Genomic DNA, 26581 nt, shown 5'->3' on the forward strand with positions numbered 1-26581 from the left:
AGAAGTGACTATTGCACTGCGAATCGATCGATGTCTATAGAATATAGAAATAAATATGAAGCCAAAAGCTCTCTATGCTGGAGATCGGAGTGCCGCTGTCTGATTTATTTATTCGTCTGAATACAGAATACAAGAAAGGAATAACATAAAAAAAATAGTTTTTATTATGGGGGTTCAGAGACACAGACATGAACCTGTAGGCGACCGTCCAGCCACTTACATTCCTTTAATGTCACATGAAAGCTGATTGGCCAGTTAGAGGGGTTCTCCAGCGCTGAGAATAAAGTGGGCTGTTACCTCCGATGTGTGATGTCTGAGACCTTTCCAGAAATCATTATTGCCAAGACAGAAAAGTTGAAGGTTAGGAGCCCCAATAAAGACAAAGGAGAAAATCAACGCGTTTCATGTCACCCTTCACCTGAACGCCTTTCAGGGGTGATGAAAGGTTGAAGAATGATAGCCAATGAGGAAGGAAAAGCAGTCCTCGGGGCCGCACATCACAGATGCAGCCTCAGCCTGGAATCCATCCAGGCCACACCCCAGACATGTTTCGTCCCAGCCACAGGGGGGTGGGGGGGTTCCTATGACTAAGCCCCATGGGTGGTGCGAAACATGTCAGGGGTGTGGCCTGGATAGAGTCTAGACCAGCCTTTCCTAATCTTAACACAGAGGAACCCTTTCCAGTCTCAGGGAACCCCTGCTAGAAAAGATAAATCTACAACTCCTGATACATTGGTGTGATGGTCAGTGGGATGAATGCTTCTTACACTTGTGGTCACTAGGAAGAATTACCCCCCCTTACAGATAGCTAAAAAGATCAGTGGTGTCAGTGGGAACTTATCTGAGAGGCAGAATTTGCTCATTGCTCGAGGAACCCCTAGCAACCTCAGGAGGAACCCCTAGCAAACTCTGGAGGAACCCTAGGGTTCCATTGAACCCTGGTCTAGACTGAGGCTGCTTCTACTCTTTACCTGAGGGTGATGTAGAGCTCCTGGGAATAAATGGCAATGTGAATCCCGCCCGTACACACGGAGCTGCTTTACTGTACGGATTATTATGGTGTGGAGAATCCCCGACTCGTCACCTGGCCTTCGATTCAGATGAGGCCTTCAGCTCATCACTGGAAGATAAACCTGAACTCCAGAATGAGTTGAATTTTTATTATAGAGTTCCCCCAATTACACCCCAAAGTGTTTTCAGTGAATGCAGAGCCAAGAAATGTCAACTTCTACTCACTGAGACATCATCATTCCTCTGCCAACTTCTATCTCCAGCAGCACGGAGGAGGGTGTGTAAGGGGCCCCCTCGTCTCACCCCTCTGGCACCTGACTGACCCTCTATGTTGCTCATATGGGCACGCCGTGGCTGTCAGCGCTGTAGGAAGCCACAGCTACATCCAGTATATAGCACTGCGTTCTGCGGCAGAGACTTCTTTATCCACTCCTGGCACACTGAGTCAGGCTGAGCACTGCTGATCCATTCACAGGGAGCTTTGTATTCTATGAATCAATACAAAGCTTCCTCTGATTGGCTGAGTCAGATGGTGACGTCATCCATCTGCCTCTCCACCTCACCCAATCAGAAGCTCTACTCAATTTCCTTCTGGGAGCGGCAGGGAAAGTTGGTGTACTGCTGCTGGAATGCAGCGCTGCATCCTGAATGAAGCGGACAGCCACGGCAGAGAATCAGTGAAGGAAATAGGAACTATTTAACTCCCTAATGCAAGCGCCTCCTGGCACTTTAAGAGGTTTCGGATGCCAGGAGGCAGGGCTTCTGGTCATGTGACCACCGTGATTGGCTGTCTTAACAGTCACATGATCGATCGCAGCACAGCTTTGTTTACATTCTGGTACGCATATAAGCAGCCGATTGGCATTAGGGCCAACCTGCTAAGTGGCTGCGTATATTGGTACTGCCGGCGTTAAAGTGATTGTAAAAGCTCTTTAACCCGGTGCCTCCCAGGCCTTTAAGAGGTTTGGGAGGCAGGGGTAAAGGTTTATGATCATGTGACCGCCGTGATTGGCTGCAACAGCAGTCACATGATCAGAAAGCTCCTGATGGCAAGTAGTGATTGGCAGCTTTCTGTTAAGCTCAGGTAACTGCCAGGAGCGCGCTCTCAGCCCCAGCTGTATTCACAATAATTCACGCAAATAAGCGGCCCCAAGGCCACCCACCCCAAAGCCACATTTTTGTGTGCGGCCGGTGTTCCGTGAAAAATCCATACCCGTGAGAAAACCATACCCTCGTCACTTCCGGTTCCGCTACGGAGGGTATGGATTTCTCACGGTAGTTAAACTTGCGGCGCTTACATTAAAACAGCTCATCTGAAACGTAAATCATCTCCGCTCTTCGCCCTGTCACTGCCCTCATCCCCGGTAATAAATATAAAAGCGGATCACGGAGCCGCGATCGCCGTCACATTCACGTCTCATACACCCGCCGCCGCTTTTATATTTATTACCGGAGATGAGGGAAGTGACAGGGCGAAGAGCGGAGATGATTTACGTTTCAGATGAGCTGTTTTAATGTAAGCGCCGCAAGTTTAACATTAGACACAGTGCCGTGAAAATTTCATGCCCACCGAACATGTGCACTTGTCTAATTCTTTAATGTTCAATCACGTATCCGGGGCTCTGAGCATGCGCACTGCTGCGCTGCTCAGCTGTTTCAGCCCGGAAGTGACGAGGGTATGGTTTCTCCACGGGGTATGGTTTTTTAACGTTACACCGGCGCCAAAGTGTTAAAAAAAAATATTAAACAACAAAGCTGTATACTTATACAGAAGAAAAGCTGTATACTTTGTGCAGTGAAATTGCTCAGGGTGACCCCGAACCTCCTCTTCTCAGGTCCCCTGCCTCCTCCCCTCCAGCCAAAGCCACTTTCTATGGGGGCACTCATGCGGGCTTGCTCTCGCACCACCCTGTCTGCATCTATTGCCACAGGTAGGACTAGGCTCTGCCCCCTCATCAGTGGCTTTGACTGCCATTGGCTTCCGCTGCCTCAGGGGGAAGAAAAGAGTTGCAGCAGAGCACACCACTGAATCTAAGGAGGGGCTCAGGCAAGGGGGGTGGGGGGTTACTAGTGCCCAAAAATTTTTGTACCTTGATGTAAGAAATGCATTAAGGTAAACAATGTCTTGGCTGTACAACCACTTTAAACTTCACTAAACATGAAGATCAGCTTGAAGCTACATGAACGGATGGATGGATGGATTTTTGGTCACAGAATGATACTGTGCACATCCATTTACTCTTTTTTCTAGAGTTCCGCTTTAAGGAAGTCTCATGAGTAATAGAAACATAAACGCCAGCTATTCATGTGTAAACACAGATCGCTGCTTCTCTAATAAATCACATATTTAGAGCTACAATTAATGCCTGTCAGCTTCTCCCCTGCATGAAGCCCAATTTATGGGTGTTCCTATTATGGAGCTTATGCAGAACTCTATTGCTACCTCTGCTGTGAGAGTGCCTGTTGGTCAGTATGTATGTATGTATGTATGTATATATGTGTGTATGTGTGCCAGACAGTCATGAAGACACGCCCCCTTTCCATCTGCATGAGAAGCAATGGCAATAGTCTCTGGCAAGCACCTGATGCCAGATATAAGCAATGTCAACCAAAACTAATTAGGTATTTGTTTACTAGTAAACGGTCCTGTAGAACAATGGTGGGGGTGCTAGTTCAGTATCCAAAGCACCCGTCACCATAGGACAAAGTGCTACATGCAGTTTGTCCCCTGGGGGGCAGCAGATGAGTATGGAGAGACTTCAATGATCTGTAGCATAGAAACCACTAAACAGTCCCCACTCTGTGCAGAATAACTTCTTCCTGGAGAACCCCTTCAAGTGTTTTAAGGACACGCCCCCACACACAGGGAAGTCCGCATTCTCAGGACCTGCCCTCCCCCCCACACAGGGTAGTCCAGGTTTTCAGGACCCTCCCCCTTGAACGCTGTTCAGAAGTTCCTCTTTGTCGATCCGGTACCCGCTCTCCTTCCACTGCGCCCGGAGCTCCAGCAGGATCCTCCCGATCTCCTGCCCGGAAGAGATTCCCAATCGGCGGAGGTCGTGCCCACTGACCGGGAAGCGAGGAAGAGTCCAGCTTTCCATCTCCTTCAGGAGGCGCTCCTCACCTTGGTACTTCAGCAGCTCACACACTTTCTTCTGGATATCCGCCTCTCGGGACTGGAAAACAAGGATTGGGAAGTTAAAGTGGATCGAACCGGGTCACTAAAATCTTTAAGATGTTACAGGTAAAAGGTGTTTTAAATAATTTTAAATCACATCTTTCATTAATCCCTGATGATCCTGCCATAAAGGCACTTCCTCTTATAGGGTGACAACGCTCTGTCTCTACCTCCCGACTCCACATATTAGTCCTAAACATGTTCGGAGTCTATGCATCAATTTATGGCAGCCAGGCTGATGGGTCACTACGGGTGGCCGCATGTTTGCCATATTTCTGTGCTGTAATGGGTACTTAGTTTGTACGTTTTATGTGCGTTTATTTTGTAATTTTTGTATAATTCTATATATTTTTATTATTCAATTAAAACAAATTTTAACAATTTTGGTCCGTCTTCAAAGTCCATGAGGAGTTTTGGTGAAGTTTCTGCACATCGTTTTGGCTTTTTCAAAAATGTATTGGACATGAAAGATCATCTCTTTTAAACATATAACTCTCTTCATACTACTGTATATAGTACATAGCAGAGCATGGGGCACGCAATAGGACACAGGGCACATTACTGGGGTTAAGACAGGGCATGGGGCACACGGCAGAACATAGGGCACACAGCAGGACACATAGCACACTATGGGGCACACAGAACACGGGGAACATCAAGGAGCATACAGGGCACATTATGGGGAATAGGGCACATTACAGGCTCATAGCAGGGCATGGGGCACACAAGACACATTACAGGGCTCACAGCAGAACATGGGGAACATCAAGGAGCTCACAGCAGGGCATGGTTAACATCAAGGAGCTCACAGCAGGGCATGGGGCACACAGCAGAGCACATCATGGGCACAAGTCAGGGCATGGGGCACATGGCAGAGAATGGGGCACACGGCAGGGCACATGGAACATTATGGGGCATGCAGGACACATTACAGGGCTCACAGCAGAACATGAAGGAGCTCACAGTAGGGCATGGGGCACACAGCAGGGCACATCACAGGCACACAGCAGGGCATGGGGCACATCACAGGCACACTGCAGCTCACGGGGCACATCACAGGCACACAGAAGGGTATGGGGCACACTGCAGGGCACATCACAGGCACACAGAAGGGCATGGGGCACATCACAGGTACAAAGAAGGGCATGGAGCCCACCGCAGGCCACATCACAGGCACACAGAAAGGCATGGGGCACACCGCAGGGCACATCACAGGTACAAAGAAGGGCATGGAGCCCACCGCAGGCCACATCACAGGCACACAGAAAGGCATGGGGCACACCGCAGGGCACATCACAGGTACAAAGAAGGGCATGGAGCCCACCGCAGGCCACATCACAGGCACACAGAAAGGCATGGAGCCCACTGCAGGCCACATCACAGGCACACAGAAGGGCATGGGGCACACTGCAGGGCACATCACAGGCACACAGAAGGGCATGGGGCACACCGCAGGGCACATCACAGGCACACCGCAGGGCACATCACAGGCACACAGCAGGGCATGGGGCACACCAGTACACTGTAGTAGCAATTTATTACAAATGCAGAGTAGCACGGGAAGCTGCTGTAATAAAAGTCTTAACCTGAACGGGTTCACATTTAGTTTGCTGAAGCCCTGCGCAGCGTAAACAATCCCCATTTATTTTCTTCTTCATCCTTTGCTCCATCTCAGTGCTGCTGATTTCCTGCAGCCACTTCCAGTCACCGGGCACTGCAGTGATCTCTGCCTGGCCTCTCTCATCCACTGACGGTGACAATAGAGAACATGGCTGTGCAATAAGGTTCAAAACACATTTATATTATATATCCGTGTTTCTCAACCAGGGGTTCCGCGGCGATCTACCAATCAATTACAGACTGCTGATGGGTAGAACGGCTCTCAGCTAACACATGCAGAGTATCGGCTGGAATAAAGTCTTCTCTCATAGGGCGCTGCTCCCCGCCGGTCCCTCCTCTCTTCTCGTCCATCCCAGGTGATGCCACAAGCTGTTGGGGTGGACCGGAGGAAAGGAAGGGCCGGCGGGAAGCACCAAAACAAAGCTCTATCGGTCTTCAATGATAAAAAATGCAGTTTGGATACAGTGTTGCATGACTGCGCAATTGTCATTCAAAGTGTGACAGCGCTTGAAGCTGAAAATTGGCCGGGGGGGGGGGGGGAGTGGTTTAGCCTATCAGAAAAGGCCAGGCCTGCAGGTGGATATGTGCTGATGCTTTGTATCTCCAGTAAAGATGGCGGCACGGGAGAAGAGCGGCAGAATATATTTGTGCTGATTTTTTATATATAGTCCTTTTGTTATGCACCGGGCCCCCCCTCCCCCTCCTTAGATCCTATGGTGCCATCCTCCCGGATCTCTAGAGGTCACACTGATAGGATGAGAGGCCCACGCTGTGCACACATCTCAGCACTCAGTATATAGCAGAGGGGAGATCGCCCTTATGGTCGGGCTGTGACCTTCTTTGTTTATTTCTTTCATTTGAGGAATTAATACAAAGTAATACAAAGTACATCATTGCTACACAAAGCGTTGTGTCATCTCCATCCTGTCTGTAAAGAACACAACAAGAATTGTGAAAAGCAAAAAAAAATAAAAATTGCGGTGCTCCACCTGAATATTTATCACTCAAATTCTAAAATATCCTAAAACCGCTACATGTACAATAACCAACAGAGAACGCAGCGGCTGCGTCTGTATAGCAAAGAAGGACAGCTTCCCGATGACATCCTAATATACGAAACGCGTAGAAGCGGGACTTCCAGCGGATGTGATGACATCATTGCCCGCGCTGGCTCACCCTCTCTACACATTTTATGTGAGTGGAATATAACTTTTTATTTAACCACTCCCTAACCAGTGACATACTGGTAAGTCGCTGGAATTTCAGTGGTTGTACCGGAATGATTTGCAGCTGCAGGCGTCACCCCGCTATTGTTTAAAAAAACCTTTTTTGTTTCTCTTTAACCACGTGACACCGGCACTATAGCCGAAATATGGCTACAGCGAGGGCTTAAAATACCGGGAGGGCCTACATAGACGTCATCCCGTTCTCACGCTGCCCGCATCCTTGGGACTCAGCTGATCAAAGATCAGGTAAAGAGCCAATCACACAGGCCCTTTACCATGTGATCAGCTGTCAGTCATTTTTTTTATTACCTCATGCTGATATCATGAAGAAAAGAAGAAAGCTGTTAATCGGTTTCTGTTAGAAGGACATCGCTCCCACACAGTACACATCAGTGCCGCTACTCAGTGCCCTCCAGTGCCGCTACTCAGTGCCCTCCAGTGCCATCTATCAGTGCCCTCCAGTCCTGCTAATCAGTGACCTCCAGTGCCGCTACTCAGTGCCCTCCAGTGCCATCTATCAGTGCCGCTAATCCGTGCCCTCCAGTGCGCATCAGTACTGCTCATCAGTGCCCACCAGTGCTGCCAATAAGTGCCCATCAGTGCCTCACAATCAGTGGTACTTATCAGTTCCACCTATCAGTACCCATCAGTACGGCCTCATCAGTGGCTCCTGATCAGTGCGACCTATCAGTACCCATCAGTGCCACCTATCAGCGTCCATTAATGCAGCCTCATCAGTGCCTCCTGAACAGTGCCCAGAAGTGCTACCTCATTAATGCCCATCAGTGCCACTTATCAGTGCAGCTTCATCACCGCACATAAGTGAAGGAAAAAAAATTACCTGTTTGAAAATGTTATGACAAAATATGAATTTTTTTTTTTTTTTTTTTCAGATTTGGGTCATTTTTTGTTTAGTAAAAAAAACAAAAAACAAAAAAAAAACCCCAGTAGTGATAAAAGCAGAGTTCTGTCCCCCCCTCCAAAAATTAAAAGTCACAGCTACACACACTGTACACACACTATACACACACACTATACACACACTATACACACACTATACACACACTATACACACACTGTACACACACTGTACACACACTATACACACACACTATACACACACTATACACACACTATACACACACTATACACACACTATACACACACTATACACACACTGTACACACACTGTACACACACTATACACACACTATACACACACTGTACACACACTGTACACACACTATACACACACTGTACACACACTATACACACACTATACACACACTATACACACACTATACACACACTGTACACACACTGTACACACACTGTACACACACTATACACACACTATACACACACTATACACACACTATACACACACTGTACACACACTGTACACACACTGTACACACACTGTACACACACTATACACACACTATACACACACTGTACACACACTGTACACACACTGTACACACACTGTACACACACTGTACACACACTGTACACACACTGTACACACACTGTACACACACTATACACACACTATACACACACTGTACACACACTGTACACACACTGTACACACACTGTACACACACTGTACACACACTGTACACACACTATACACACACTATACACACACTGTACACACACTATACACACACTATACACACACTGTACACACACTGTACACACACTGTACACACACTATACACACACTGTACACACACTGTACACACACTGTACACACACTGTACACACACTGTACACACACTGTACACACACACTATACACACACTGTACACACACTATACACACACTATACACACACTGTACACACACTGTACACACACTATACACACACTGTACACACACACTATACACACACTATACACACACTGTACACACACTATACACACACTATACACACACTGTACACACACTGTACACACACTATACACACACTATACACACACTATACACACACTGTACACACACTGTACACACACTGTACACACACTGTACACACACTGTACACACACTATACACACACTGTACACACACTGTACACACACTGTACACACACTATACACACACTGTACACACACTGTACACACACTGTACACACACTGTACACACACTGTACACACACTGTACACACACTGTACACACACTGTACACACACTGTACACACACTGTACACACACTATACACACACTGTACACACACTGTACACACACTGTACACACACTGTACACACACTGTACACACACTGTACACACACTGTACACACACTGTACACACACTGTACACACACTGTACACACACTATACACACACTATACACACACTATACACACACTGTACACACACTGTACACACACTATACACACACTGTACACACACTGTACACACACTGTACACACACTGTACACACACTGTACACACACTGTACACACACTGTACACACACTATACACACACTATACACACACTATACACACACTATACACACACTGTACACACACTATACACACACTGTACACACACTATACACACACTGTACACACACTATACACACACTATACACACACTATACACACACTATACACACACTGTACACACACTATACACACACTATACACACACTGTACACACACTATACACACACTATACACACACTGTACACACACTGTACACACACTGTACACACACTGTACACACACTGTACACACACTGTACACACACTGTACACACACTGTACACACACTATACACACACTATACACACACTGTACACACACTATACACACACTATACACACACTGTACACACACTGTACACACACTATACACACACTGTACACACACTGTACACACACTGTACACACACTGTACACACACTGTACACACACACTATACACACACTATACACACACTGTACACACACTATACACACACTATACACACACTGTACACACACTGTACACACACTATACACACACTGTACACACACACTATACACACACTATACACACACTATACACACACTGTACACACACTGTACACACACTATACACACACTATACACACACTATACACACACTGTACACACACTGTACACACACTGTACACACACTGTACACACACTGTACACACACTGTACACACACTATACACACACTGTACACACACTGTACACACACTATACACACACTGTACACACACTGTACACACACTGTACACACACTGTACACACACTGTACACACACTGTACACACACTGTACACACACTGTACACACACTGTACACACACTGTACACACACTGTACACACACTGTACACACACTATACACACACTGTACACACACTGTACACACACTGTACACACACTGTACACACACTGTACACACACTGTACACACACTGTACACACACTGTACACACACTGTACACACACTATACACACACTATACACACACTATACACACACTGTACACACACTATACACACACTATACACACACTGTACACACACTGTACACACACTGTACACACACTGTACACACACTGTACACACACTGTACACACACTGTACACACACTGTACACACACTATACACACACTATACACACACTATACACACACTATACACACACTGTACACACACTATACACACACTGTACACACACTATACACACACTGTACACACACTATACACACACTATACACACACTATACACACACTATACACACACTGTACACACACTATACACACACTGTACACACACTATACACACACTATACACACACTGTACACACACTATACACACACTGTACACACACTGTACACACACTGTACACACACTATACACACACTATACACACACTGTACACACACTGTACACACACTGTACACACACTGTACACACACTGTACACACACTGTACACACACTATACACACACTGTACACACACTGTACACACACTATACACACACTATACACACACTGTACACACACTGTACACACACTGTACACACACTGTACACACACTGTACACACACTGTACACACACTGTACACACACTGTACACACACTATACACACACTGTACACACACTGTACACACACTGTACACACACTGTACACACACTGTACACACACTATACACACACTATACACACACTGTACACACACTGTACACACACTATACACACACTATACACACACTATACACACACTATACACACACTATACACACACTGTACACACACTGTACACACACTGTACACACACTGTACACACACACTATACACACACTATACACACACTGTACACACACTGTACACACACTATACACACACTATACACACACTATACACACACTGTACACACACTATACACACACTGTACACACACTGTACACACACTGTACACACACTGTACACACACTGTACACACACTGTACACACACTGTACACACACTGTACACACACTGTACACACACTGTACACACACTGTACACACACTATACACACACTGTACACACACTGTACACACACTATACACACACTATACACACACTATACACACACTATACACACACTGTACACACACTGTACACACACTGTACACACACACTATACACACACTATACACACACTGTACACACACTATACACACACTATACACACACTGTACACACACTGTACACACACTGTACACACACTATACACACACTATACACACACTATACACACACTATACACACACTGTACACACACTGTACACACACTGTACACACACACTATACACACACTATACACACACTGTACACACACTATACACACACTATACACACACTGTACACACACTATACACACACTATACACACACTATACACACACTGTACACACACTGTACACACACTGTACACACACTGTACACACACTATACACACACTATACACACACTATACACACACTGTACACACACTATACACACACTGTACACACACTGTACACACACTGTACACACACTATACACACACTGTACACACACTGTACACACACTATACACACACTATACACACACTATACACACACTGTACACACACTGTACACACACTGTACACACACTATACACACACTATACACACACTATACACACACTGTACACACACTATACACACACTGTACACACACTGTACACACACTGTACACACACTGTACACACACTGTACACACACTATACACACACTGTACAGATACTGTAGCTGCTGACTTTTAATATTAGGACATTTACCTGTCCTGGAGTCCAGTGATGGGCGGGTCCCTACTGCGCATGCGCGAAGCGTGCTACGCTCGGTAATCGGTCACGGAGCAGAGGGAGGAGCAGGGGGCCGAACCTGTGATGAACCTCACCGCGGCGAGGTCAGACGGAAGTGGGGACAGGTACGCGCTCCCCCCTCCCCCCTGAAAGGTGCCAATCAAGGGAACCGGGGGGGGGGGGGGGGGGAGGAGACAGATAAGTGGAAGTTCCGCTTTAGAGTGGAACTCCGCTTTAAATACCACCAAAAGAAAGCTCTATTTGTGTGATAAAATGAAAAAAATGTCCTATGGGTACAGCATTGCATGACCGCGTGATTGTCATTCAAAGTGTGACAGTGCTGAAAGCCGAGAATAGGCCTGGGCAGGAAGGGGGTGAAAGTACCCGGTATTGGGGGGGGAAGGGGAGAGTAGGAAGGGGATGAAAGTGCCCGGTATTGGGGGGGGGGGGGGGGAGAGAGTAGGAAGGAGGTGAAAGTGCCCGGTATTGGGGGGGGGGGGGGGGGAGAGTAGGAAGGGGGTGAAAGTGCCCGGTATTGGGGGGGGAAGGGGAGAGTAGGAAGGGGGTGAAAGTGCCCGGTATTGGGTGGGGGGAAGGGAGAGTAGGAAGGGGGTGAAAGTGCCCGGTATTGGGGGGGGGAGGGGAGGGTAGGAAGGGGGTGAAAGTGCCCGGTATTGGGGGGGGAAGGGGAGGGTAGGAAGGGGGTGAAAGTGCCCGGTATTGGGGGGGGAAGGGGAGGGTAGGAAGGGGGTGAAAGTGCCTGGTATTGGGGGGGGGAAGGGGAGAGTAGGAAGGGGGTGAAAGTGCCCGGTATTGGGGGGGGGGAAGGGGAGGGTAGGAAGGGGGTGAAAGTGCCCGGTATTGGGGGGGGGAGGGGAGGGTAGGAAGGGGGTGAAAGTGCCCGGTATTGGGGGGGGGGGGGGGGGAGTAGGAAGGGGGTGAAAGTGGCGGTGTTGGGGGGGGAAGGGGAGGGTAGGAAGGGGCCGAAAGTGCCCGGTATTGGGGGGGGGGGGAGGGAGAGTAGGAAGGGGGTGAAAGTGCCCGGTATTGGGGGGGGGAAGGGGAGGGAGAGTAGGAAGGGGATGAAAGTGCCCGGTATTGGGGGGGGGGGGGGGAGAGTAGGAAGGAGGTGAAAGTGCCCGGTATTGGGGGGGGGGGGGGGGAGAGTAGGAAGGGGGTGAAAGTGCCCGGTATTGGGGGGGGAAGGGGAGGGTAGGAAGGGGGCGAAAGTGCCCGGTATTGGGGGGGGGGGGAAGGGAGAGTAGGAAGGGGGTGAAAGTGCCCGGTATTGGGGGGGGGAAGGGGAGGGTAGGAAGGGGGTGAAAGTGCCCGGTATTGGGGGGGGGGGGGAAGGGGAGGGTAGGAAGGGGGTGAAAGTGCCCGGTATTGGGGGGGGGGAAGGGAGAGTAGGAAGGGGGTGAAAGTGCCCGGTATTGGGGGGGGGGAAGGGGAGGGTAGGAAGGGGGTGAAAGTGCCCGGTATTGGGGGGGGGAGGGGAGGGTAGGAAGGGGGTGAAAGTGCCCGGTATTGGGGGGGGGGGGGGGAGAGTAGGAAGGGGGTGAAAGTGCCCGGTATTGGGGGGGGAAGGGGAGGGTAGGAAGGGGGTGAAAGTGCCCGGTATTGGGGGGGGAAGGGAGAGTAGGAAGGGGGTGAAAGTGCCCGGTATTGGGGGGGGAAGGGAGAGTAGGAAGGGGGTGAAAGTGCCCGGTATTGGGGGGGGGAAGGGGAGAGTAGGAAGGGGGTGAAAGTGCCCGGTATTGGGGGGGGGGGAGGGGAGGGTAGGAAGGGGGTGAAAGTGCCCGGTATTGGGGGGGGGGGGAGAGTAGGAAGGGGGTGAAAGTGCCCGGTATTGGGGGGGGGAAGGGAGAGTAGGAAGGGGGTGAAAGTGCCCGGTATTGGGGGGGAAGGGGAGGGTAGGAAGGGGGTGAAAGTGCCCGGTATTGGGGGGGAAGGGGAGGGTAGGAAGGGGGTGAAAGTGCCCGGTATTGGGGGGGGGGAGGGGAGGGTAGGAAGGGGGTGAAAGTGCCCGGTATTGGGGGGGGGGGGGGGAGAGTAGGAAGGGGGTGAAAGTGCCCGGTATTGGGGGGGGAAGAGGGTAGGAAGGGGGTGAAAGTGCCCGGTATTGGGGGGGGAAGGGAGAGTAGGAAGGGGGTGAAAGTGCCCGGTATTGGGGGGGGGGGGGGGAGAGTAGGAAGGGGGTGAAAGTGCCCGGTATTGGGGGGGGAAGGGGAGGGTAGGAAGGGGGTGAAAGTGCCCGGTATTGGGGGGGGGAAGGGAGAGTAGGAAGGGGGTGAAAGTGCCCGGTATTGGGGGGGAAGGGGAGGGTAGGAAGGGGGTGAAAGTGCCCGGTATTGGGGGGGGAAGGGAGAGTAGGAAGGGGGTGAAAGTGCCCGGTATTGGGGGGGAAGGGGAGGGTAGGAAGGGGGTGAAAGTGCCCAGTATTGGGGGGGAAGGGGAGGGTAGGAAGGGGGTGAAAGTGCCTGGTATTGGGGGGAGGAGGGGAGGGTAGGAAGGGGGTGAAAGTGCCCGGTATTGGGGGGGAAGGGGAGGGTAGGAAGGGGGTGAAAGTGCCCGGTATTGGGGGGGGGAAGGGAGAGTAGGAAGGGGGTGAAAGTGCCCAGTATTGGGGGGGAAGGGAGGGTAGGAAGGGGGTGAAAGTGCCCGGTGGGAAGTGGGTAAATGACACTATGAAGTATCAGGTGGTTACAAATAAAGTAGAATTCGGTTAGTTTCACACTTGATGCTGCAGAACTAGGAGCGCACACTTCTGCACCGCCAGCCGCAGGTTTCACACTAACGATGGAGAACAGCCAATCATTGTGATTACATGGGGGGGGGGGGTTATTTACAAACACTGTCACACTGCCTCCCTCTTGCACCATGATAGGTAAGGAGGAGGGATTGTTTAGTAAATGATTGTCAGTGAGCACATGATCGGGAATCAGAGTGGTGCATTATGGGTATCAGTGCTGTGCAGATGGGGTGAGATGGGTGTACTCACGTCGATAATGTAGTCCTGATAGGGCTTCAGTGGCGCTCTGTCCGCGTGGTCCGCCCTCAGGTCTCGCCTCTCCTTCAGTATGAATAGCGCCAGGCTTTTCTCCTCTTTGGAGATCTTCAGCCTCAGGTCCAGTTTCTGGATGGAGTCCGGGTGGGAGAAGAGGGCAGTCAGGAGGGTCATGGGTCTGGGAGATAAGTGCTCGGCGTGTGAACAGACCTGAGAAAACTCCTCCAGGTTTCCGTCTTCTGGTAATCCTGGGAACAAAGCAGGAGAAGTTTTATCATCACTAGGACTGTGACTTGGCATGTTTTCTGGATGTCCTGATAATCGGTGAAGGGCACACGGCATATACATAGTTCTCTCAGACCCCACCTACTGCCACTTAACTTTCTCTCTCCTTCATCGTCAGGCTCCCTCGCTTGCTGTGAGGTGTCACAGGTGAATGCCTCTTAAGGGGGCCACACTTATTTAAAAGATCTGCCTCCACATGTCCAGAGCCCATGCAAAATGTCTGCCTGTGTCCCCACCTCTTTCCTGTGCGTTTTTTTTTTTTGCCTTGGATTGACTTCCCCATGTACCAACCTTGGCTGCCATGTGGATTTCCTTGTCTGCCCACCTTCCCTGTATTCTGATTTTCAACTCCACCCTCCGCTATCCTGCTCTGGCGGGTTCTTCCATCCCGCTGCCTGCTCTGTTCTGCATTTTAAACCATATGCTCCTGTGCTGGGGCCCGCAGCCCTGCTGCCTGGTCTGGTACACATTTCAAGCCATATGCTCCTGTGCTGGGGCCTGTTGCCCTGCTGCCTGGTCTACTCTGTGGTTTCCTGCCATATGCTCCTGTGCTGGAGCCCGCAGCCCTGCAGCCTGGTCTGGTACGCATTTCATGCCTTATGCTCCTGTGCTGGAGCTCGGAGCCCTGCTGCCTGGTCTGTTCTGCATTTCAAGCCATATGCTCCTTTGCCCTGCTGCCTGCTCTGGTACGCATTTAATGCCATATGCTATTGTGCTGGAGCTCAGAGCCCTGCTGCCTGGTCTGTTCTGCATTTCATGTCATATGCTCCTGTGCTGGGGCCCGCAGCCCTGCTGCTTGGTCTACTCTGTGGTTTTCTGCCATATGTTCCTGTGCTGGGCCTGCAGCCCTGCTCCCTGGTCTGGTTTGCACAGCCCTGCTGCCTGGTCTGTTCTGCATTTCAAGCCATATGCTTCTGTGCTAGGGCCCATAGCCCTGCTGCCTGGTCTGTTCTGCATTTCATGTCATATGCTCCTGTGCTGGGCCTGCAGCCCTGCTGCCTGCTCTGGTTTGCACAGCCCTGCTGCCTGCTCTGGTTTGCACAGCCCTGCTGCCTGCTCTGGTTTGCACAGCCTTGCTGCCTGTTCTGGTGCACATTTCATGCCATATGCCCATGTGCTGGTGCGCACAGCCCTGCTGCCTGGTCTGCTCTGCGGTTTCCTGCTGTACGCTCCTGTTTCATCCTCCAGGTTACTCCGCACCAAAGTCCCTCACAGCCCAGTTCCCGCCTACACTACAACCACCAGAACGTCCCCTGCACTCATCTGCTTCTGTCTGTGCAGATAAGTATTCACACCTTACAGCAGGGTGAACCTGCGGTCAGCATATGGATAAATTCAAATCTCCATGGTGGGGGAGGGTACCACCTAATGTTTTTGCCATCTCTCTGATGGGTTTATTTTGTTTTTTCAGCCTAATGATGGCTTGCTTCACTGATAGTGACAGCTCTTTGGATCTCATATTGAGAGTTGACAGCAACAGATTCCAAATGCAAATAGCACACTTGAAATTAATTCTGGACCTTTTATCTGCTCATTGTAAATGGGATAATGAGGGAATAACACACACCTGGCCATGGAACAGCTGGGCAGCCAATTGTCCCATTACTTTTGGTCCCTTAAAAAGTGGGAGGCACATATACAAACTGTTGTAATTCCTACACCGTTCACCTGATTTGGATGTAAATTCCCTCAAATTAAAGCTGAAAGTCTGCAGGTAAAGCACATCTTGTTTGTTTCATTTCAAATCCATTGTGGTGATGTATAGAGCCAAAAAGATTAGAATTGTGTCCATGTCCCAATATTTATGGACCTGACTGTACATTTCCTAGTAACAAAGATGGCGTACATTTCCTAGTAACACCCACCAACATGTGAAGCCACTCCCAGCTCATATATAAGCTGCATCAGGTGAGTGATGTGTCTTCCCTCTAGGATCTTCTTCAGTTCCACCCAGATCCTCTCCCCCGAGATCCCGCTCAGTCCCCCCGCATTCTCTCTTATGGCATCCAGCGTAGCTGAGCTGTGAATTCCAGACTTATCTGCGATCTTCCCATAGAACCTGCCGGAAGAACAGGATAGAGAACTGTAACCCAAATCTCATACAATATATATGGCTGATGTATGTGGACATCCCTCCAGGTTCACAAAGCCGGCCCCATAAAGACCTGGATGACCAGCTGGGAGAATGTCCTGTACCGAGCCCTGGCCTCATCCCTACTGATCACCATTGGGATGAATTGGAACAGAAATTGTGAGCCAGGTCTTCCAACATCAATACCTGACCCCACAAATTCCCACAGACCCCCTCCAAAATCTTGTGGAGGCTTCTGAGAAGAGGGTAGGAGCCCTGACCTCATCCCTACTGATCACCTTTGTAATGAATTGGAATTCTGATTTCAAGCCAGGTCTTTTTTTTTTGGTGCCCAACGTGTAAGCCAGGTCTTCTCATCCAACATCAGTACTTGCCTTGTGTACCCCCCACCCCACCCCAATAGGCTTACAGAGGTGTAATGTCTATATATAAAACCTTGCCTTGTGTACCCCCCCACCCCACTAAACTCAGAGGGGTGCATTGTCCATATATATATATAAAACTTTGTCTTGTGCCACCCCTCATAGAGGTGTAATGTCTACATCAAAAAATTTTCCATGTTGTGTCCCCCCCCAATAAGCTCATAGAGATGTAATGTCCATATATAGAACCCTGTCTTGTTGTGCCCCCCCCCCCCAATAAGCTCATAGAGGTGTAATGTCCATATATAGAACCTTGCCTTGATGTGTCCCCCCCCCCCCAATAAGCTCATAGAGGTGTAATGTCTATATATAAAACCTTGCCTTGTGTACCCCCCACCCCACTAAACTCATAGGGGTGCATTGTCCATATATATATATATAACTTTGTCTTGTGCCACCCCTCAGAGAGGCCTGCAGGTGGATATGTGCTGATGCTTTGTATCTCCAGTAAAGATGGCGGCACGGGAGAAGAGCGGCAGAATATATTTGTGCTGATTTTTTATATATAGTCCTTTTGTTATGCACCGCACCCCCTCCCCCCCTCCTTAGATCCTATGGTGCCATCCTCTGGGATCTCTAGAGGTCACACTGATAGGATGAGAGGCCCACGCTGTGCACACATCTCAGCACTCAGTATATAGCAGAGGGGAGATCGCCCTTATGGTCGGGCTGTGACCTTCTTTGTTTATTTCTTTCATTTGAGGAATTAATACAAAGTAATACAAAGTACATCATTGCTACACAAAGCGTTGTGTCATCTCCATCCTGTCTGTAAAGAACACAACAAGAATTGTGAAAAGCAAAAAAAAATAAAAATTGCGGTGCTCCACCTGAATATTTATCACTCAAATTCTAAAATATCCTAAAACCGCTACATGTATAGAAACCAACAGAGAACGCAGCGGCTGCGTCTGTATAGCAAAGAAGGACAGCTTCCCGATGACATCCTAATATACGAAACGCGTAGAAGCGGGACTTCCAGCGGATGTGATGACATCATTGCCCGCGCTGGCTCACCCTCTCTACACATTTTATGTGAGTGGAATATAACTTTTTATTTAACCACTCCCTAACCAGTGACATACTGGTAAGTCGCTGGAATTTCAGTGGTTGTACCGGAATGATTTGCAGCTGCAGGCGTCACCCCGCTATTGTTTAAAAAAAACCTTTTTTGTTTCTCTTTAACCACGTGCCGAAATATGGCTACAGCGAGGGCTTAAAATACCGGGAGGGCCTACATAGACGTCATCCCGTTCTCACGCTGCCCGCGTCCTTGGGACTCAGCTGATCAAAGATCAGGTAAAGAGCCAATCACACAGGCCCTTTACCATGTGATCAGCTGTCAGTCATTTTTTTTTATTACCTCATGCTGATATCATGAAGAAAAGAAGAAAGCTGTTAATCGGTTTCTGTTAGAAGGACATCGCTCCCACACAGTACACATCAGTGCCGCTACTCAGTGCCCTCCAGTGCCGCTACTCAGTGCCCTCCAGTCCTGGAGGTGTAATGTCTACATAAAAAATTTTGTCTTGTCCCCCCCAATAAGCTCATAGAGGTGTAATGTCTACATATAAAACCTTGCCTTGTCCCCCCCAATGAGCTCATAAACGTGTAATGTTCAGATATAAAACATTGCCTTGTGCCTGCCCCAAACCCCCCCCCTACAGATAAGCTCATAGTGGTGTAATGTCCATATATATATAAAACCCCACCTTGTCCCCCCCGATGAGCTCACAGGGTGGGATGCTCGGGTGTTCCCATTTTTGGGGCATACCATTTATCTCTGTAGCAGGTGGAGCTCTGGATGTACATTGGAGGTCATGCTGGGAGACCCCCCCCCCCCCCCCCCGGCTCTCACACGGGGTCGCAGACAGGTTTTTATGAAAATGCCAATGAATTATTTTCTTACCGGAGGTAGCGAAGGATTCGCAGATAGTCCTCTTGGATGCGTTTTGCCGGATCGCCCACAAATCGGATGCAGTGGCTCTTCAAATCCTCGTAGCCATTGAAGTAATCGTAAAGCGTGCCATCGAATCCTAGGGGGACCCGGAAGAGAGCAATTTATTAACGAGTCATCTCCATCCACAGGAGACAGCGGGCAGCGGGGGGTTAAATCACATGACAGCTTCTTATCGCTATGAGAACCCAACAAGGGGAGTTTTGTGTCTTAGCTCCTCCCACAATCCAACAAGGGGAGTTGTGTCTCAGCTCCTCCCAGCTCCTCCCACAATCCAACAAGGGGAGTTGTGTCTCAGCTCCTCCCAGCTCCTCCCACAATCCAAAAAGGGGAGTTTTGTGTCTCAGCTCCTCCAACAATCCAAAAAGGGGAGTTTTGTGTCTCAGCTCCTCCCACAACCCAACAAGGGGAGTTGTGTCCCAGCTCCTCCCACAACCCAACAAGGGGAGTTGTGTCTCAGCTCCTCCCACAACCCAACAAGGGGAGTTGTGTCTCAGCTCCTCCCACAACCCAACAAGGGGAGTTGTGTCTCAGCTCCTCCCACAACCCAACAAGGGGAGTTGTGTCTCAGCTCCTCCCACAACCCAACAAGGGGAGTTGTGTCTCAGCTCCTCCCACAACCCAACAAGGGGAGTTGTGTCTCAGCTCCTCCCACAACCCAACAAGGGGAGTTGTGTCTCAGCTCCTCCCACAACCCAACAAGGGGAGTTGTGTCTCAGCTCCTCCCACAACCCAACAAGGGGAGTTGTGTCTCAGCTCCTCCCACAACCCAACAAGGGGAGTTGTCTCAGCTCCTCCCACAACCCAACAAGGGGAGTTTTGTGTCTCAGCTCCTCCCACAATCCAAAAAGGGGAGTTTTGTGTCTCAGCTCCTCTCACAAAATTATTTAAATCCCCCCCCCCCCCACCCACCACTAAGTTATTATTCATTCCAGTTGTAGACATAACAGATCTAGAACCCCCGAAGAGAGGCAATTTTTTCAGAATATTGCAAAGATCGGAGCGTGCACTAATAATAACCCCGCCCCCTCCTCACCCAAAAACATGGAGTTGATGGTAAGGTCCCGCCTCTCGGCGTCCTGCTCCCAGTCTGTGGTGAACTGGACCTCAGCGTGCCGACCGTCTGTTCTCAGGTCCACCCTCAGTGTGGTGATCTCAAAGTTCTGATCGTTAATCTGCGGAGAGAAGAGATTACAAGTTCTGAATCTGCAACACGAGGCCGATCAGCGCGGGGGGAGGAGCCAGCGAGCACCAGAAGTGACAAGCACAGAACGGACGGGAAGGATGATGATGTATTACACCCCTTTCATGCTTGTGCCACTTGGGACTGCAAAGTCACATGACAAGTCACACCCCATGATATCCAATGAGTGCCGTTCATATCTGTGCAACTTCAAAATACTCCCTGCACTGCTTTAGTCTGACCTTGATGCAACTCGAGGTCCATAGACTTCAAGATTAAACAGACATTGCTTCAAGTCGCAGCAAAGTCACACGACTTTCAGGCCATACAAGTGTAAAAGGGTCCTAAAAGGGAAAGTTCACTGTTACACTAAAAATGAAACAGTGAACACACAAAAAATTTGGGATATTTATTGTGTTATTTTGCATTCAAAAAAGTGTATTTTTTCCCAAAAAATTGCATTTGAAAAACCGCTGCGCAAATACTGTGCGACAAAAAAATGCAACACCCACCAATTTATTCTCTAGGGTCTCTGCTCAAAAAGAAATGATATATTTTTTTATGAGATATATATATATATATATTTTTTTTTTTTTTTATTTAATATATGTATTATATATATATATATATATATATATATATATATATATATATACATATACATATATACATATATACACACACACACACACACACACATTATATTAATTTTTTTTTATTTATTATTTATATATAATAATAATTTGATATATATATATATATATATATATATATATATATATATATATATATATATATATATATACACACACACACATACATACACATATTATAATAATATTTTTTTTATAATATATATATATATATATATATATATATATATATACACACATATACATATAAACATATACACACACACACAGGAAGGGGAAAAAGTATGTGACCCCCTGCTGATTTTGTACATTTGCCTCCTGACAGAGAAATGATCAGTCTATAATTTTATTGGTCGGTTTATTTTACCAGTGAGAGACGGAATAACAACAAAAATATCCAGAAAAACGCATTTCAAAAAAGTTATAAATTGATTTGCATTTTATTGAGTGAAATAAGTATTGGATCCCCGACCAATCAGCAGATTTCTGGCTCCCAGGTGTCTTCTATACAGGTAATGAGCTGAGATTAGGAGGATTCTCTTATAGGGAGTGCTCCTAATCTCAGCTTGTTACCTGTATAGAAGACTCCTGTCCACAGAAGCAACCAATCAGATTCCAATCTCTCCACCATGGCCAAGACCAAAGAGCTGTCCAAGGAAGTCAGGGAGAAGATTGGAGACCTACACAAGGCTGGAATGGCTACAAGACCATCGCCAGGCAGCTTGGTGAGAGGTGACAACAGTTGGATGGAAGAAACAGAAAATAACTGTCACTCTCCTCAGTCTGGGGCTCCATGGAAGATCTCACCTCGTGGAGGTTCAATGATGATGGAGAACGGTGAGGAATCAGCCCAGAACTACACAGGAGAATCTTCTCAATGATCTCAGCTGGGACCATCGTCACCAAGAAAACAATTGGTAACACACTACCCCATGGAGGACTGAAATCCTGCAGCCCCCGCAAGGTCCCCCTGCTCAGGAAATCACATGTACAGTCCATCTGATGTCTGCTAATGAACATCTGAATGATTCAGAGGAGAACTGGGGGGAAGTGTTGTGGTCAGAGGAGACCAACATCGAATTCTTTGGCATCAACTCAACTCACCGTGTTTGGAGGAGGAGGAGGAATGCTGACTATGACCCCAAGAACACCATCCCCCACTGTCACACATGGAGGTGGAAACATTATGCTTTGGGGGTGTTTTTCTGCTAAGGGGACAACTTCACCGCATCAAAGGGACGATGAGCGGGGCCATATACCATCAAATCTTGGGTGAGAACCTCCTTCCCTCAGCCAGGGCTGAGGGAAGGAGGTCAATGAATGGGTCTTGGATGGGTCTTCCAGCATGACAATGACCCAAAACACACGGCCAAGGCAACAAAGGAGTGGCTCAAGAAGAAGCACATTGAGGTCCTGGAGTGGCCTAGAGAGTCTCCAAACCTTCATCCTATAGAAAATATGTGGAGGGAGCTGAAGGTTCGGAGTTACCAAACATCAGCCTGGAAACCTCAATGACTTGGAGAAGATCTGCAAAGAGGAGAAAATCCCTCCTGAGATGTGTGCAAACCTGGAGGTCAACTACAAGAAACGTCTGACCTCTGTGACCTCTGACCTCTGTGATTGGCCAACAAGGGTTTCTCCACCAACTACTGAGGGGTCAAATATTTATTTCACTCATTAAAATGCAAATCAATTTATAACTTTTTTGAAATGCGTTTTTCTGGATATTTTTGTTATTCCGTCTCTCATTGGTAAATAAACCGACCAATAAAATTATAGACTGATCATTTCTTTGTCAGTGGGAAAAGGTATAAAACCAGCAGGGGTTCACATACTTTTTCCCCCTCGCTGTATCATGTTTGGAGGAGTTCATAGAAATTTTCTAGCAAAAACTTCAGATTTTTTTATGTAAACAAAAAGTGTCAAAGAAAGGCCCGGAGCTGAAGTGGTTAAAGTTTTCAATTCTGAATTCATCGTAAATTTACCCAGAAGCCCCTCCCCCGGTGCCGTTCATTGGTCAGTGTTGCGGTTGGGCCCAGGCCCGAGTCATTGTCCGCACTCACCCTGGCGGTGACGGTTCCGTGTTTCTCCCCCTTGTTGTTGATCATTCTGATCCCGGCCTTCAGGAAGAGATCCTTCATCTGCTCCGGGGTGGCGGTGGTGGCGAAGTCGATGTCATGCGGCTGATTACCCTGGAGGATGTCCCGGACGGCTCCGCCCGCAATCCGCAACTCGTACTTCTCCTTAGCAAACAGGCCTGAGATAAAACAAAGAGATCCATCACAGTCTGTGACCCAATCATAGTGCGCCCAACACCGCAACATCTCTGGAGGAGATCAGAGGAACACCAAATCTAAGAAGAGATCCCTCCCACTTCCTGTTAGTGTCACCATGACAGGAAGTGAAGGGAAATCTCCCCAGCGGGACCTTAGACCCTTCAGATGTGTAGACAAGGAAGGCATTGATTAGATCCCTCACTGTATGTCCTCTGTCTGCCAGCTGGAAGATGGAACTTCATTGTCTTCTATAGAGGAGCACCGGGAACTTTCATTTTGTCCCTCAGCAATCGCAGGAATCTATCAATGGGCATCATTTGAAAAAGAAACAGAGAGAGAGGGGGAGGGGCTATACTGCATCTATGTGACCCTTGAATTGGGAGTAAGCGACCCCCAACATTATCCGTCTCCTGTCTCTGATATATAAATCTGCAGAGCCCCCGAGGATCTCCACACTGATTGGGAAGTTGGAGCTCAGATTTACTTTATTTGGTCCCATCCACAAAAACCTATAAACTCACCTGTGAGAGTCTGAACCCCTCCCCCCATGTCTCACCTGTCAGGGTCTGCACCCCTCCCTCCCCCCATGTCTCACCTGTCAGGGTCTGCACCTCTCCCCTCCCCCCATGTCTCACCTGTCAGGGTCTGCACCCCTCCCTCCCCCCATGTCTCACCTGTCAGGGTCTGCACCCCTCCCTCCCCCCATGTCTCACCTGTCAGGGTCTGCACCCCTCCCTCCCCCCATGTCTCACCTGTCAGGGTCTGCACCCCTCCCCTCCCCCCTGTGTCTCACCTGTCAGGGTCTGCACCCCTCCCCTCCCCCCTGTGTCTCACCTGTCAGGGTCTGCACCCCTCCCCTCCCCCCATGTCTCACCTGTCAGGGTCTGCACCCCTCCCCCCCCCTGTGTCTCACCTGTCAGGGTCTGCACCCCTCCCCCCCCCCATGTCTCACCTGTCAGGGTCTGCACCCCTCCCCCCCCTATGTCTCACCTGTCAGGGTCTGCACCTCTCCCCTCCCCCCATGTCTCACCTGTCAGGGTCTGCACCCCTCCCCTCCCCTCCCCCCCCGTGTCTCACCTGACAGGGTCTGCACCCCTCCCCCCCCTGTGTCTCACCTGTCAGGGTCTGCACCCCTCCCCTCCCCCCATGTCTCACCTGTGAGAGTCTGCACCCCTCCCCCCATGTCTCACCTGTCAGGGTCTGCACCCCTCCCCCCCCCTGTGTCTCACCTGTCAGGGTCTGCACCCCTCCCCCCCCCCATGTCTCACCTGTCAGGGTCTGCACCCCTCCCCCCCCTATGTCTCACCTGTCAGGGTCTGCACCTCTCCCCTCCCCCCATGTCTCACCTGTCAGGGTCTGCACCCCTCCCCTCCCCTCCCCCCCCGTGTCTCACCTGACAGGGTCTGCACCCCTCCCCCCCCTGTGTCTCACCTGTCAGGGTCTGCACCCCTCCCCTCCCCCCATGTCTCACCTGTGAGAGTCTGCACCCCTCCCCCCATGTCTCACCTGTCAGGGTCTGCACCCCTCCCCCCCCCCCCTGTGTCTCACCTGTCAGGGTCTGCACCCCCCCCCCCCCCATGTCTCACCTGTCAGGGTCTGCACCCCTCCCCCCCCCCCCCTGTGTCTCACCTGTCAGGGTCTGCACCCCCCCCCCCCCCCCCGTGCCTCACCTGTCAGGGTCTGCACCCCTCCCCTCCCCCCATGTCTCACCTGTCAGGGTCTGCAGCCCCTCAGTGAACACGGCCTGGAACTCCGGGCTCTGCAGCCTCATGGTGGAAATCCTCCGGCAGCTGCTCAGCGCTCTGCCCAACAACATCCCCGGCCTCAGCCACACTCAAGGGGCCATGCTGTGTCCTCAATTCCGGAGATCCTCGGTCACACCGCTAGAGGCCTCTGGAGGATTTCTCACCGATGTCTCCGCTGCCGGAAGTAATTTTCACCCAGCGACCATCTTTCCGAAGACCAAAACAACAACAAAGCCATCGAGAAATCCTCACCAAAGATGGCGCCGGAGCGAGGACAACTGGCAGCAAAACAACCCGAGAGGGCGGATGACGTCACACGACTCACGGCGCCATATTGAAAGTGGGCGCTGCCATAGGGAATCGTGGTGTGATCGGCTTCTATAATAATGATCAGCGGACCGATAATAATTTCTAATTACGTCATTATATGACGTCATCTGAGCGGACGCCGCCATCACAGTCATTTATTTTATATTAAAGGTAACAGACGAGCCTTTTTTTTTATAATAAATTTCTATTATATTTAAAAGGGCAAACTTTTTATATTACATTTACAGTAATAGGCAAGCTTTTTTTTATTTTTTTAAATAATAAT

The 26581-nt window shown here is 49.2% G+C and overlaps 1 protein-coding gene across 1 annotated transcript; it reads right to left on the reverse strand.

The window, feature by feature from the left end:
• Positions 1–3911: 3911 nt before the first annotated feature.
• On the reverse strand, positions 3912–26085 carry TRNT1 (tRNA nucleotidyl transferase 1). The gene is made up of 7 exons (XM_082266034.1): positions 25952–26085; positions 24029–24222; positions 21166–21304; positions 20082–20208; positions 17524–17717; positions 15368–15621; positions 3912–4187 (listed from the first exon to the last, which is right to left on the reverse strand). The coding sequence occupies exons 1-7, from the start codon at positions 26055–26057 to the stop codon at positions 3933–3935; spliced, it is 1269 nt and encodes a 422-aa protein (XP_082122160.1). The 5' UTR covers positions 26058–26085; the 3' UTR covers positions 3912–3932.
• Positions 26086–26581: the final 496 nt, after the last annotated feature.

The sequence above is a fragment of the Pelophylax lessonae genome (genome assembly GCF_965119305.1).
Source record: "Pelophylax lessonae genome assembly, chromosome: 8".
Classification (NCBI taxonomy): domain Eukaryota; kingdom Metazoa; phylum Chordata; class Amphibia; order Anura; family Ranidae; genus Pelophylax; species Pelophylax lessonae.

Coding starts and splice junctions, on each gene's coding strand:
- TRNT1 (XM_082266034.1), bottom strand. CDS start 26,057: ATGTTGTTGGGCAGAGCGCTGAGCAGCTGCCGGAGGATTTCCACCATG. Junction 17,718..20,081: donor CGAATCCTTCGCTACCTCCG/GTAAGAAAATAA, acceptor TTCTTCCGGCAG/GTTCTATGGGAAGATCGCAG. Junction 15,622..17,523: donor GGGAGTGGCTTCACATGTTG/GTGGGTGTTACT, acceptor CTTTGTTCCCAG/GATTACCAGAAGACGGAAAC.